Source organism: Danio rerio, chromosome 3 (genome assembly GCF_052040795.2).
Source record: "Danio rerio strain M-AB ecotype USA chromosome 3, GRCz13ab, whole genome shotgun sequence".
Classification (NCBI taxonomy): Eukaryota; Metazoa; Chordata; class Actinopteri; order Cypriniformes; family Danionidae; genus Danio; species Danio rerio.
Window position 1 is genome coordinate 24192501 of NC_141023.1, and position 14883 is coordinate 24207383.

The following is a 14883-nucleotide window of genomic DNA, read 5'->3' on the forward strand; positions in this document are numbered from 1 at the left end:
GGAGCAATAATAAATAGGGGAAAGATAATAAAAAAGGATTTTTTTAAAAGGAGCAAAATTGAAGAGAAACAAAAATAAAAAATAAAATTGTCAATTTTTTGCATAAATTTAAATGTGTTATTTTCTATTTCTAAAGATTTTCAGTGAGAATTTTTTTTTTTTAATAATTATGTATGTTTAAGAAATCTGTTTTATGCAAATTCAACAAAATATATTACCTATATTCACTGAGAAATGGATACAAATATTATTTATGTTGAGCACTGTATATATAATTTTTGTTTATTTTATTTTTAACCAGAATGACCATTATTTTAATGCTTGAACTCTTTCTGTCTTTTTCAGAGTGGTAAAGTGAGTAGTGAGCGTCCTGCTCAGCGCTCTAAGAAAGTGAGAGACAATAAACCTAAAGTCAAGAAGCTGAAATATCACCAGTATGTTCCTCCGGATCAGAAAGCTGAGCGTGAGCCTCCGCCTCTGCTCGACTCGTCCTACGCTAAACTCCTCTACCAACAGCAGCTCTTCCTCCAGCTACAGATTATCAACCAACAGCAGCAAAACTACAACTACCACACCATCCTGCCAGCTCCACCCAAGTGAGAAATGTCCTGTATTTGTGGAATGTTTATTATATACAATTGAAGTCAAAATTACTAACCCTGTTGTTGTTTTTTTTTCTTTTCTTTTTTAAATATTTCCCAAATTATGTTTAACAGAACAAGGATATTTTCACAGTTTTTTTTTCTTTTGGAGAAAGTCTTTTTTTTTTTTGGCTAGAATAAGAGCAGTTTTCAATTGCTTATAAACATTATAAGGTCAATATTTTTAGCCCCCTTAAGCTGTATTTTTTTTAATTCTCTACAGAACAAACCATCATTATACAATAACTTATTCTAATTACCCTAACTTACCTAGTTAACCTAATTAACCTAGTTAAGCCTTTAAATGTCGCTTTAAGCTAAAGGCTAGTATCTTGGAAAATATCTATTAAAATATTATGTATTATCAGCACTACAAAGATAAAAGAAATTATTTATTCAAATTATAATGTTTATACGTGTTGAAAAAAAATAACAGAAATTGGGGAAAAATATACAGGGGGGCTAAAAAATCTTACTCTACCTGTATGTGCAAAAATAAAGCCCATTTTGGTATCTTAATGGAATTTTATGTAAAACGAAAAGCAAATTGAAGTAAAATATTAAATTTTTATGTTTCAAATAACTAGCATAATTAAAACCAGTAAGATTAGATTAAATAATGTGCCATCATCACCGAGCACTCCACATATATTTGTCAAAATTTGTCAAAATATTTTGACCTGTGTTTGTTAAACTATATAATATTATAAGCTATCATGCTACTTTACATTTAATTTTATTTTAAATTATTAAAAACACGTCACCTCCGAATGTTCACTTATTACAAACCAATCTGATGTCAAGGAAAGAGTAAAATGTGAATTATGTCCTTCATTTTTAATAAAAATTCATAGTGCTGGTGCTGCTATTAATAATTATATGAATACTTTTTATCAATAATGATTTATTTAAATAGATTTTTTAATGTGTTGATCAAGTAATTGATTATAAAAATGGAATGTATTTTCATTAATGTTTGTAAAAATTGCAATTATTTTGTCCTATACTTATCTGAAAGTGTACAGTTGAAGTCAGAATTATCAACCACCTTTTGATTTTTTTTTCTTTTTAAAATATTTCTCAAATGATGTTTAACAGAGCAAGGAAATTTTCACAGTATGTCTGATAGTATTTTTTCTTTTGATAAAAGTCTTATTTGTTTATTTCAGCTAGAATAAAAACTGTTTTGAATTTTAAAAAAAAAAACATTTTAAGGTCAATATTATTAGCCCCTTTAAGCTATATTTTTTTCAACTGTCTACAGAACAATCCATTATTATACAATAAATTGCCTAATTACCCTAACCTGCCCAGTTAACCTTAATAACCTGTAACCTTCTATTCATTAATCCGTATAGAAGTGTCTTGAAAAAGATCTAGTAAAATATTATTTATTGTCATCATAGCAAAGATAAAATAAATCAGTTATTAGAGATGAGTTATTGAAACTATTATGTTTAGAAAAGTCTTGAAAAAAGATCTCCGTTAAACAGAAATTGAGGGAAAAGATAAACAGGGGGGGCTAATAATTCAATTGACTTCTTCAACTGTATGTGGTCATACTAAGTTTAGTTAATATTTTATTATCCTTTTTTAGCATGGTATTTTTTCTTATTTTTATCAAGCCATTTTGTAGATATAAGCAAAACCTAATAATTTGAAGGACAATGAAAAAAAAGTATAATTATTTAGAATTGCTTGTAGGAGAGACCATAATTTATTAATTTTTTTAAATAATATAACACATTATTCTTATACTTTATTTAGGCCTCCAGCTGATCAGCAGCCTGCTTTAGCCAATGGCCAGTCACAGTCCAAGAATGACACTCCCCCTCAATCAACATCCACTAATCTGACTAGTCAGAACCAACAGTCCACTATAAATGTAGGCAGAGTTAACATAAGCCCACTGCCTCCCAACCTGGAGGAGCTAAAGGTAATATTAATTTCAGTACTTCTTACTGTGTAGCTACTTATATAGCATTAAATCAAACAACTCCTGCTGTTCTCTGCATTTCCTGCAGGTGGCAGAGCTGAAGCAGGAGTTGAAACTGCGAGGCTTGACAGTCTCGGGCACAAAGAATGACCTTATTGAGCGGCTGAGGAATTTTCAGGAGCAGAACGGTGGGACCAGCCCGCCAACACCTAAAACCAACACACCCTCAGCCCTAGGGGGAGGAGCCTCTTCCACACACCAATCAACAGACAGGAACCTGATGGTTGCTTCCTTCCAGTTCGGTGCCACTGCAGAAGGAGGGGGAACTCTGACAACAGCGCCAATGATGATGCAGTTTGGCAGCACTAGCTCCTCCCCTCCGGTTTCCCCTGCCCACTCCGAGCGTTCATCCACTGGAATGAGTCCAGATGAGGCGAGCTGTCATGCAGATGCTTTCGGGGAAATGGTAATTGTCCACTTATCTATTCTTTAGACTTACTAAATTGGGTCAGTTTTGGACCGATGATTGTGAAATGTTACTTAATGTGCAAAAAGTGGCCTTTACAGAAAACCTTAGCCTTTGTCTGCACTGGCTGTGAGCAGTGAAGCATTGCAGCACAATAGCTGAGGGCTGTCTAGTGTCTGCATTTAAAGTGTCAAAGCTGCATGATGCCTCTGAATGTTCATTCACTAATAACCAGTCTGATGTCAACTGAAGGCTACACCTCATCAACTGCAAAAAAAAACAAACGAACAAACAAACAAACAAGCAAATAAATAAATAAATAAATAAATGATTATGCTTTTTATCTATCTATCTATCTATCTATCTATCTATCTATCTATCTATCTATCTATCTATCTATCTATCTATCTATCTATCTATCTGTCTGTCTGTCTGTCTGTCTGTCTGTCTGTCTGTCTGTCTGTCTGTCTGTCTGTCTGTCTGTCTGTCTGTCTGTCTGTCTGTCTGTCTGTCTGTCTGTCTGTCTGTCTGTCTGTCTGTCTATCTATCTATCTGTCTATCTATTTGTCTATCTGTCTGTCTGTCTGTCTGTCTGTGTAGTTATTAGTTATTTAAGTAATTTATCTCAGAACAATATTTAGGATAGACTTCTACAGCAGTCAAACGAAAACAATCTTCTTTCTAATATTTTATAATATAATGACGAGTGATGCTTATATTGGTCAAAGTCAGCTTTATTGTCAGTTCAACCACATGTGCATGACAAAAGTTACTCTCAGACCTTCAGGTGCCAATGTATAGTATTAAATACAAAAGCTACCATTTTAAAAAGAAATGACCATAAATACAATCACACATAATATAATTAAAAAATTTAAGTAAAAAATAAAACTTTGTAAACAATACAAGACAATTTTATAATTGTAATTGTAATTAATATAATGATTTTATGATAAAAATGTAAGTAGTTTTTTTAACAAATTCATTCATTCATTCATTTTCTTTTCGACTTAGTCCCTTTTATCAGGGGTCGCCACAGCGAAATGAACTGCAAACTTATCCAGCATATGTTTTACGCAGAGGATGCCCTTCCAGCTGCAACTCATCACTGGGAAACACTCATACACTCTCATTCAAACACATACACTACGTACAATTTAGCTTACCCAATTCACCTATACCACATGTCTTTGGACTTATGGGGGAAACCGGAGCACCCGGAGGCAACCCATGAGAACATGCAAACTCCACACAAAAATGGCAACTGACCAAGTCAAGGCTTGAACCAGCAACCTTCTTGCTGTAAGGCGATCAAGCTACCCACTGCGCCACTGTGACGCCCTTATTAACAAATGATAATTCAAATATTCTTTAGCAGTAAATGGAAAACAGACCGTCATGAGTTTTACCAAAAATATGCTGGTAACATAATAATAATAATAATAACAACAACAACAACAACAACAGCTATATATAACATTTAAAATAAAATAATATTAATAAAGCTGGACTTTAGCAAGAGCACAATGAAAGCAAATGTCTTTGTTCAATTTAATGTAAATCTGTTGATTATGTAAGTGATAATAATTGTTCAACTACTAGTGATAATAGTAAATGTATTACATTGAATTAATTGTAACTTAAATATTTCAAAATAGACTGTTTACAATTTGGGTTTCACACAATTCCTTCATGGTGTCCCTACACAAATTAATTAAGTTATCTAAATTGTTTTCACAAATTTAAGTAGATTTAACATAAAGCATAAAACATAAAAAAACCTAAAGAATGGTGTTAGTTAAGCTCATTTTGAATATGTGGTTTGAACGAACAGCAAAAAAAAAAATTATTTTTTGCTGCGGTCACACTGGACTTTTCTCCCCATACACTTCCATCCATATGCACGCGAATGCATCAGACCAAGTTTCGCAGTTCGATGCAATGCGAAGTTTACTTTTTTAAATGTCTAATCATCTTGTTTAATCCCACCCCTTTTCACAGCGCCGTACTACACAATTTTGCATGCTCAGACCCGAGTGTGACCGCAGCTTAAGAATGACAGAAACATCACACTACTCATATTAACATATTTAAATAATTCATAGCGTTCAAATATTTACATCTTATCCATATTCATATAAAAACACATTCAATTCAATTCAAGTTTACTTGTATAACACTTTTCACACTAATTATTGTTCCAAAGCAGCTTTACAAAGGGTGCACATTATTAAATTAGTCAAAAAGATACATATACTTCATGTAACAATCTTTAATTTCCAGAATAAAATGTAAAAGTATAAACAGAAATGTTGATTCAGCGTCCATCATCTTGTTATATGTACAGCATGTATATAAACTATATACTTAATGCACTTTTCAATACTTTGTCTGCTGAACAGTTTGATTTGATTTGACAGTTTGGATCCGTATGGTTTGGACCTCACATTATTAATATGTTTCCTTTTTGTGTGTGTTTTAGGTGAGCTCTCCTCTCACCCAGCTCTCCCTGCAGCCGTCTCCTCCTCTCCCGACCACTGTGTGCATTAAAGAAGAGCCCTGTAGCCAAACATATCAATCCTCCTCCTGCATGCTTTCTCGTTCTGCAGACAAGGACCAGATGCTGCTGGAGAAGGACCGGCGCATTCAGGAGCTCACCAACATGCTTTTGCAGAAGCAGCAGCTAGTTGAGTCCCTGCGTCTGCAGCTGGAGGGGAAACGGGTGCAAGAGCCCAATCCAGTCAAAGAGGCGCTTCCTGCTGCCGTAATTGAGGCTCTTAGAGTCACTGTAAAGGAGGAGGTGATGGAGGTGGTGGAAGACAGTGAGATGGTGACGGAGCCGCAGGTGGAGCTGGAGCAGCAGCAGAGGATTGTAATGCGACAGAATCAACGCAACCTGCTGCAACAGACACATCAGAGGAAGAGGAAAACACAGAAGCAGCAGAGACAAGTTAGTGCTGTGCTTTCACAATGTACAGATTCAGACTTGGCATTAATAGTGTGATCATTATTTGATCAGAGATGGGGGTTTAAAGAGTTGGTTTAAGTGCTGATTGATGGAAAGTTATAACTTATTTATAAAGGACCCTCTTTATAAAGCCTAAACAAGGGTTAATGTTGTTAAATAAAAGCAAAACAGTGAAATAAAACACATCTATAAATACAATTAAATGTTATTATTAGATGACACTTTAAATTGATATGACAAATTTTAATCAAATATTTACATATACAGTACTAAAAAAAGTTTAGATTTAAACAATAATAAGCACAAGCTGAAATATTTAAAACTGAATTAAAGCATTAAATACAATTAAATTAAGAACGTAGTGTTTTTATAAATATATTATAAATTTATTCATTTATTTATTATTATATAATAAATAATATAAATTATTCAATTAATGTTTAATTTTATACACATAAATAACATACATGCATGCAAGGTTATAAGTTCATACTCCATTTTTACAGTGCTTTTTAGTAGAAAAATACATTTTAGACTTTAGTTTTTCTCCAAACATTTCCCCTGACGCCACAGCACTTCATCACAGTCTCCAGGGGTTGTGTGTGTGCTGCAGCAGTAGTGAGATGCTTCATTTTTATTATAATGGGAAATCACACAACATATCACGTTTGGTTAAATTTCCATCTTTTCCATTTTTCCTGCAGTTTCCTCAAGCACTTACCAACCAGCAGTCAAGTCCTGTTTCTTCAGTGCCAGTCAGCCCAGTTAACCCAAACTCCACCCCCACCATAGTGACCGACGGCAACGGCAACCAGTTCCTGCTGACACTGTCTAATCAGCACACAGAGGCCCCAGCCAGAGGCAGGCGCCCTCAGGGCAAAGCAACCAATCAGAGCAGACTACAGGTAATGATTCTTAAAGTCGTCAGAGGAAATATACAGTTAACATTTAAATAATCTCCAGTTGTTTTTTTGCCCATTTTCAAGAGACTGCAGTCGACATCTACAACATTACCCAACCAATCAGAGGCTGAATTGCTTAATAATAACAACCAGCCCGAGCCCATACAAACTGTCATTTTAAAACAGCCAATCAAAAAGGTTAGTACAAACATTAATGCATTTTTAAAACAGAATACACATGACCTCATTTGAAATAGACAAAAGACATATAAACATAAATAAAAGCTAATACTACCAAAAAAGAAAACTGAATATATAAAAAACAAAAGAATTCATGCAATATTAACATATATTATATTGAATATACAATACATTCACAACTTTATTGGATGTAAATGAAGGGAAAAGATGGAAGTCAGGGATGATCAAGTCATAAAGCACATTGCATTGTGGGATACAGTACATCCTGCACTGTTCTCAGTTGATATAGTGCTTGTTTTAACAAACTTTAGTAGGGCAGTTATGTCCATGTAGATATTGTGCATACTATAGACCATTTCAATGAACATGAAATAAGCGTCCTTCTTGTTATCACATTTCATGACAGTAACAAGAGGCAAATCAATCATAGCTTAATGTTAAAACAGCCATCAGAACATTATTTATCAATATGTGGCTCTTTTTGGATTCTTAAAACCTATAGAAGTTAAAAATGTAAAACAGGAAATATGTTGGAACTATTGTTTTTGTTTACATCCCTCAAAATGGTCTATACACAATTCAATTTGAGTAGTATGCTAATATTAGCATTGTTTTTTTGAAGCTATGAGTGTAATTATGAAAGCTAATAGGGAAGGACTTTTTCAGCAGATATCTTTCCTCTGTGTTGATTAATGAAATGTATAAGGCAGCATCACTTACTCTTGACAAGTCATTGAACACAATTATGAGGCTTTTAAACCTGCTTATTAAAATGTTAATGACTAATCACTGTCACTAGTGGTGTTCAAATGAAGGCTCGCAGGCTTGGGCTATTAACCCATTAACACTGCTGCTAATTGAGATGCATGTTTTTACTTTGACAGGCACTAAAGCCAGACCTAAATGTGGCGACCAATTACAAGGCATCAAGCTCTTCCTTCGTCTCAACATCATTCTTCAGTTCAGTGGATTCAATGAATGATGGTGATGTCGTCCCTTCATCTCCCAACAACAACAACAATATTGTAAGTGGTTTGTTTGTGTACGTACTAAAGACTTTGCGTGCTGTTTATCTACATGTAGCTGCCATTGGTGCTATGATGCATCCAATGTTTATATAGTTTTAAATAAATTATAATGCTTAGCATAAATACAATGTTATGCAACTTTTTAAGGAAATTGAGAGGACAGTTTGAGTAAATCAGTTCCTTGATTTGAGATCCATGCCATTCAGAAACGTCTGCTGTTGACAAAATTTTGGAATGTTTCTTGATTTTTAGCAAATGATTATGCATCAAAAAGATTATTTTCCATACATAAACAATTATTATTTCCAATAAAGTGATAATATTTTCCAAAAAGATCATGTAACACTGAGGAATGGACTAATGATGCAGAAAATTCAGCAGTATTACTGGAATACATTGCATATTAAAATCTTTTTTATATAAATAGTTATTTATTGCTGCATTTAACCTTTGTGTCAAATAATTAGTCACATTGAGCTTAATAAATACTATTTTATACTGATATTTGGTTGAAATTAATATAATAAATGATTTGATAACACTTTAGGTTACACTTCATGCTATTAAGTATTGGCTTATTACTTGCCTATTATTTAGATATTAACTGTTTATTAGTGGTTATAAAGTATGATCATATCGTGCATTTTTAACACAAAACCTAAACCCAACTTCTACCTTACTAAATGTTATTAAACAGCTAATTAGTTTATTAAGCTAGTAGTGTTAGCTAATGGTTTGTTGAATTGTGACCTAAACTAAAGTGTCTCCAATGATTTTCTTTATAATAATGAAATACACTCACTGGCCATTTTATTAGGTACACCTGTCCAACTGCTCGTTAATACAAATTTCTAATTGGCCGATCACATGGCAGCAACTCAATGCATTTAGACATGCAGACATGGTCAAGACGATCTGCTGCAGTTCAAACCAAGCATCAGAATGGGGAAGAAAGGGGATTTACAGTAAGTAACTTTAAATGTGGCATGGTTGTTGGTGTCAGATGGGCTGATCTGGGTTTTTTAGAAACTGCTGATCTACTGGGATTTTCACACGTAACCATCTCTGGGGTTTAAAGAAAATATCCTATGAGCAGCAGTTTTGTGGGCACATATGCCTTGTTGATGCAAGAGATCAGAGAAGAATGGCCAGACTGGTTAAAGCTAATAGAAAGTCAACAGTAACTCAAGTAACCACTCGTTACAACCGAAGTATGCAGAAGAGCATCTCTGAATGTACAACACATCCAACCTTGAGGCGGATGGGCTATAACAACAAAAGGGCACACCGGGTGCCACTCCTGTCAGCTAATAACAGGAAACTGAGGCTACAATTCACACAGGCTTACTAAAATTGGACAATAGAAGATTGGAAAAACGTTGCCTGGTCTGATGAGTCTAGATTTCTGCTACAACATTCGGATGGTAGAGTCAGAATTTGGCTTCAACAACATGAAAGCATGGATTCATCCTGCCTTGTATCAATGGTTCAGGTTGGTGATGGTCATGTATTGGTGTGGGGGATATTTTCTTGGCACACTTTTGGGCCAATTAGTACCAATTGAGCATCAATGCCACAGCCTACCTGAGTATTGTCGCTATGTCCATCCCAGTGACGACATTGTACCCATCTTCTGATTGCTACCTCCAGCAGGATAACGCATCATGTCATAAAGCGTGAATCATCTCAGACTGGTTTTTTGAACATGACAATGAGTTCACTGTACTCAAATGGCCTCCACAGTAACCAGAGCTCAATCCAATAGAGCACCTTTGAGTTGTGGTGAGAAGAGAGATTCACATCATGCATGTGCAGCAAATAATCGGCAGCAACTGCGCGAGGCTATCATGTCAATAATGACTCAAATCTTTGAGGAATATTTTCAGTATCTTGTTGCCCGCTGTCTTACTGCCTGCTCACACTGACCCTCTGCAATTTGCATACAGGAATGATCGCTCCACTGATGATGCAATTGTTTTCACCTTGCACACTGCTCTGTCTCACCTGGAAAACAAAAACACATATGTGAGAATGCTGTTTGTAGACTACAGCTCAGCATTTAACACCATAGTGCCTGCCAAGCTGGTGGTGAAGCTCCAGGCTCTGGGTCTACACAGCTCTCTGTGCAACTGGATCCTGGACTTCCTGTCAAGCAGGCGCCAGGTGGTCAGAATGAACAACATTACTTCGTCCACACTGATCCTCAACACTGGTGCTCCACGAGCTGTGTTCTCAGCCCACTCCTGTACTCCCTGTACACACATGACTGTACAGCCAAACACAGCTCCAACGTCATTGTTAAATTTGCTAATGACACAACTGTGGTGGGCCTAATCACCAAAAATGATGTGACGGCCTACAGAGAGGAGGTGCACACTCTGACGCAGTGGTTTCAGCAAAACCACATCTCACTCAACATCAGCAAAACCAAGGAGTTGGTGGTGGATTTCAGGAGAGAGAAGAGAGAACACACCCCATCACCATCAACAGGACACCAGTGGAGAGAGTCAGCACTTTCAAGTTTCTTGGAGTACACATCGCTGAGGATTTGACATGGATGGCTCACACAGTCGCAGTGCTGAGGAAGCCACAACAACGCCTCTTCTTCCTCAGGCGTCTCAGAAGGTTTGGAATGAGCCCCCAAATCCTCCACTCATTCTACACCTGCACTGTGGACTGCATCCTGTCTGGCTGTATCCCCATCTGGTATGGAAAAAGCACCAGCAGCAATCGCATAGGCCTCTATAGGATTGTGCGAACTGCTGGACGCGTAGTAGGAGGTGAGCTTCCCTTCCTCCAGGACATCTACACCAGGCGGTGCATGAGGAAAGCCAAGAGAATTATCAGCGACTTCAGCCACCCAAGCCATAGAATGTTCTCTCTGCTACCCTCAAGCAGACTGTTCCACAACATCCGATCTTGCACTAGCCGACTGAAGGAAAGCTTCTTCCCTCAGACTATCAGGCTGATGAACATTTAACACACCCCACACAGACTCTACCACACCCCTCACTGCACACCATCAATATGTAGCATTTACTGCACTTTAACCAATCCATACTTAAAACAATACTGCCTACAACTATGTACAAATTTTCATTGTACATATCGCTGTCAATTTTACATTGTTCTACTTTTTGGGAGTATGCTGTTTTATTTTGTACTTTCTGTATTTTGCACTGTCGTTGTACTTGCACTGTCTGTATTTTGCACTGTCATTGTATTTGACTATCTGTATTTTGTACTGTCTGGAGCCAGCACCTACTTTAAGCTTCTCATTCATCATAGCACACGTGCAGCTGTTGATGTGACAATAAAAGTGATTTGATTTGATTTGATTTCATTTGATTTGAATCTATGCCACAAAGCATTAAGGCAGTTCTGAAGGCAAAAGGGGGGTCCAACATGAAACTAATCAGGTGTACCTAATAAAGTGTCCGATGAGTGTACATTTAAAATTAAACCCCAACAATGGTGAATTAAAAATAGATTTGAGAAACTAAAATCCTACTGTCCCTAAAACTTCTGAAAAGTAGTCAACTTTATTATTTTTTGAGCTCAACACACCATGTAAATTAAAAATCAAAGCAGCATCTAAAGTCTTCAAAGAACGCAAACTGCAGTCATGAATCAGCAAACATGGCATCCAATCAAAAAAACACTCACAAATATTGAGTTCGCTTTTCTTAAGGAGCAAGCCCGCCTCGAGCCAAAGTGATCTCAGAACACCTCGGATTAGGAATTGTTGACTGTGTAAAGCTGGAAAGAGTTACAAAAAAGGGGTTTTGGAGCAGAGCTTATGTTTGTGTCTGTACTCTCTGTGTAAAGACTGTCTCGGGGCCAGCAAGACTCTTTTCTTCTGATAAGTAAAATCTGTGTCATACGAGACCGGAATTCTAATAGGAGTTTCAGCAGAGTTGCGTCTAGACTGCTATACGGCACAGATTCTCTTAGTGGAGTACAGATTTATAGGTCTGTGATATAAATAGAGCTCAGCTTGTTTGTGGGAACATCTTTTAGACGTTAGTTGTGAATGTGTGGGAACTCTTTTGATAGTCTGCCTGGTATCATCAAGTTCACCAAGGCTGCTTAATTGTACCCAAAATGCTCTTTTTGTTTTTTGTTTTCTCTCGCCAACCTCCTTTTTTCATTCATTTCTTTCAAGCATGAAACTTAGTTTTATCACCCTCCTTTTATCTCCCAAACTTGTCTGCATTATGTTTTTTTAATAGAGCACTGAAGTAGAAGTTTTACGCAGCTTTATTTCCATTACACAGTTCTGTCAGAACATACAGTCCAAACAGCAAAAACTTAAAATGGTGAATTAAAATGTTTATAATATGTACACGTACTGTGTTAGAAATAACTGCACATAAAGTAAAAAAAACATCTGCTTTTGCACAGTTTGACAGCATTATGTCAACATATGAAGTCATTAAGATTATATATGATTGGTAATAAATTATGTTTAAGACAGTAGATTATACACTACCTGACAAAGCTATTGTCGCCTATCCAGGTTTTAGGAACAACAAATAATAACTTCTAGTTGATCATTTAGTATCAGAAGTGGCTTTTATAAATGGCAAATGCCAAATGATTAGATATGATCATGGCTTGATTTTTAATTATTTACTTAGGACCGTAAGGTCTGACTTGCTCTGGTCTGGAGCACCTTGACCTTCTTTGCTTTCAGGATCTTTGATGCACACACCCCTATACTGAATGTAACCACAAACTACGATTTTCCCTTTACTTAACTTGGCTGATTTCTGTGAGAATCTTGTGTCCATGCTGGTTCTAAAAGGTCGTCCCCGGTATTTATGATGATTGTGATGCAGTCCAGCAGATGATTCATCAGAAAAATCTACTTTCTGTCACTTTTCCAAATGATCAACTAGAAGTCAAGCTCCTACATCTGGGATCAACGACAAGACCTTTGTCAATTAATGTATACTAGATCTGGCTACAGTTTTTTTTATGAATCCCATTTTTTATGTGACACACTAATGGTAAAGTAGCTCTATCTACATTATACTCATTCAAGGATCTCAGTTTTAGTTTTACATTTCCAACAATTTTTTTAGGGACAAGTAATCTTGTTTAAATAAGAATGTCTAAAAATTATTATGTCATATACAGTATTAACCTCAGAGTTCAGAAAAGATCTAGTTTTTGAAGTCTTGTTGCAAGCTGTCAAAACTTTTTAAATATTCAGTGGTTAATACATAAACATTTGCACATGTAGCATTTAACTCTGTTGACCAATATAGGAAAAACAATGACATTCTGAAACTTGCGCCATGGAGTCTATTGCAATAGAAGTAAAAATACCACACATTTAATACCACATTTCTGTTTACCACACAGAAACAAACTGTTGCAGTCTTTGCGGATTGTGCTCTAAACCTTTCACTGTCTACTGTATGTAGTTGTTTAAACCAGTGTTTCTCAACCACGTTCCTGGAGGACCACCAACACTTCATGTTTCCTTGGTCTGTAACAGCCATTACAGGTCTTTCAGTCTCTGTTAATGAGCTGATCATCTGAAACTGGTGTATTTGGTTAAGGAGACATTAAAAATATGCAGATCTGCTGTTCCTCCAGGAATGTGGTTGGGAAACACTGTTTTAAACAACTACATACAGTAGACAGTGACAGCACAGGATAACTGTATCGCTTACAAGTAATATGAAACGATTTTATCATCTATGCTGGTGTTTTTTTGTCTAGTAAATGATTGTTTATGGGTATGTGTAAGATGTAACAGCATGTGGATAAGTAAAAAATGAGAGAGACAAAAAAAATATCCTTAAATATACATCCATATCTGTCTGTCAGGAGATGTGTTTGAGTTTGGACCAGCATGCTTTGCTCTCTCCTTCCACCTTGTGTTCACCCATAGCTCTTTGTCATGAGGTACTGTCTTGCCCTCCATCTCACTTTCATCTGCTGTTGTTTTTATTATTTATTTGTTTATATATATATATATATATATATATATATATATATATATATATATATATTTTTTTTTTTTTTTTTTTGTCTGATTGTAATATTTCTGACCTTTCATTTGTGCCAAATCTATGTTTTGGACTAGCTTGGTGCTTGCTTAAAGGTCTCATTGAGTTAAAATAAAGTTATGTAGATGTTAGTATCCGTATTGTTAGTTTTTCTAACAAATCTATAAGCTAGTGAGCTCCAAAACAGTGACAAAATTCATGTTTAAAAGATATAAAACTGATATAATTTTTTTTTATTGGTCGTTTCTCATCAAATCGTGACAAATCAAATGCTCTCTAGTATCTGACATGACCTGCCCCCTTCAAACGCTTCACATTTGCTTTAGCTGAACCATTTTCACTGGCAGAGCGGTGATGAAACATAATGCTATTGGCTGTTTATTTTTAAAAAGGGAGGAGCTACACTATGTTAAGTCTTCTCTTCAGGTTTAAGTTAAGATGACATCAAACATCGAATTAAAAAATGCACATTTTAAAGCACTTCATGGGATCTTTAACATTAGTTTCGACTGTGTAGCAAATCACTTCATGGATTTTTAGGGAGGAGATTATTATATGAAATCCTATGCTGCCTTGTCTAAAGGTGTTTATGTTGTTACAGGAAAATGTCTCCCAACAGCATGTTGACGACCTGTTTGACATCCTAATCCAACGCGGAGGTGATTTTTGATTATTTATTTCACAGTATATAGTCATCTAAATAAATTGATGTACCTCA

The 14883-nt window shown here is 35.8% G+C and overlaps 2 protein-coding genes across 17 annotated transcripts in view; both read left to right on the plus strand.

Annotated features, from left to right (window-relative positions):
- The window catches only part of LOC147845623 (uncharacterized), an 807608-nt gene that overhangs the window by 116417 nt on the left and 676308 nt on the right, over positions 1-14883 (plus strand). The gene's annotated exons all lie outside the window — the stretch shown is intronic.
- The window catches only part of mrtfaa (myocardin related transcription factor Aa), a 73551-nt gene that overhangs the window by 53821 nt on the left and 4847 nt on the right, over positions 1-14883 (plus strand). For 15 of the 16 annotated variants that reach the window (XR_015480789.1, XR_015480788.1, XR_015480787.1 and 12 more), the window contains 8 exons: positions 346-596; positions 2409-2577; positions 2666-3043; positions 5526-5993; positions 6716-6916; positions 6998-7111; positions 7999-8139; positions 14767-14824. Coding sequence is in view for 11 of the 16 variants with exons in the window: in XM_087244468.1 (XP_087100594.1) it covers positions 346-596; positions 2409-2577; positions 2666-3043; positions 5526-5993; positions 6716-6916; positions 6998-7111; positions 7999-8139; positions 14767-14824 (1780 nt within the window). In the remaining 5 variants the exon portion in view is untranslated. Of the gene's footprint in view, positions 1-345; positions 597-2408; positions 2578-2665; positions 3044-5525; positions 5994-6715; positions 6917-6997; positions 7112-7998; positions 8140-13983; positions 14062-14766; positions 14825-14883 lie in introns of all 16 variants that reach the window. The other variant, XM_087244473.1, reaches the window with a different exon arrangement.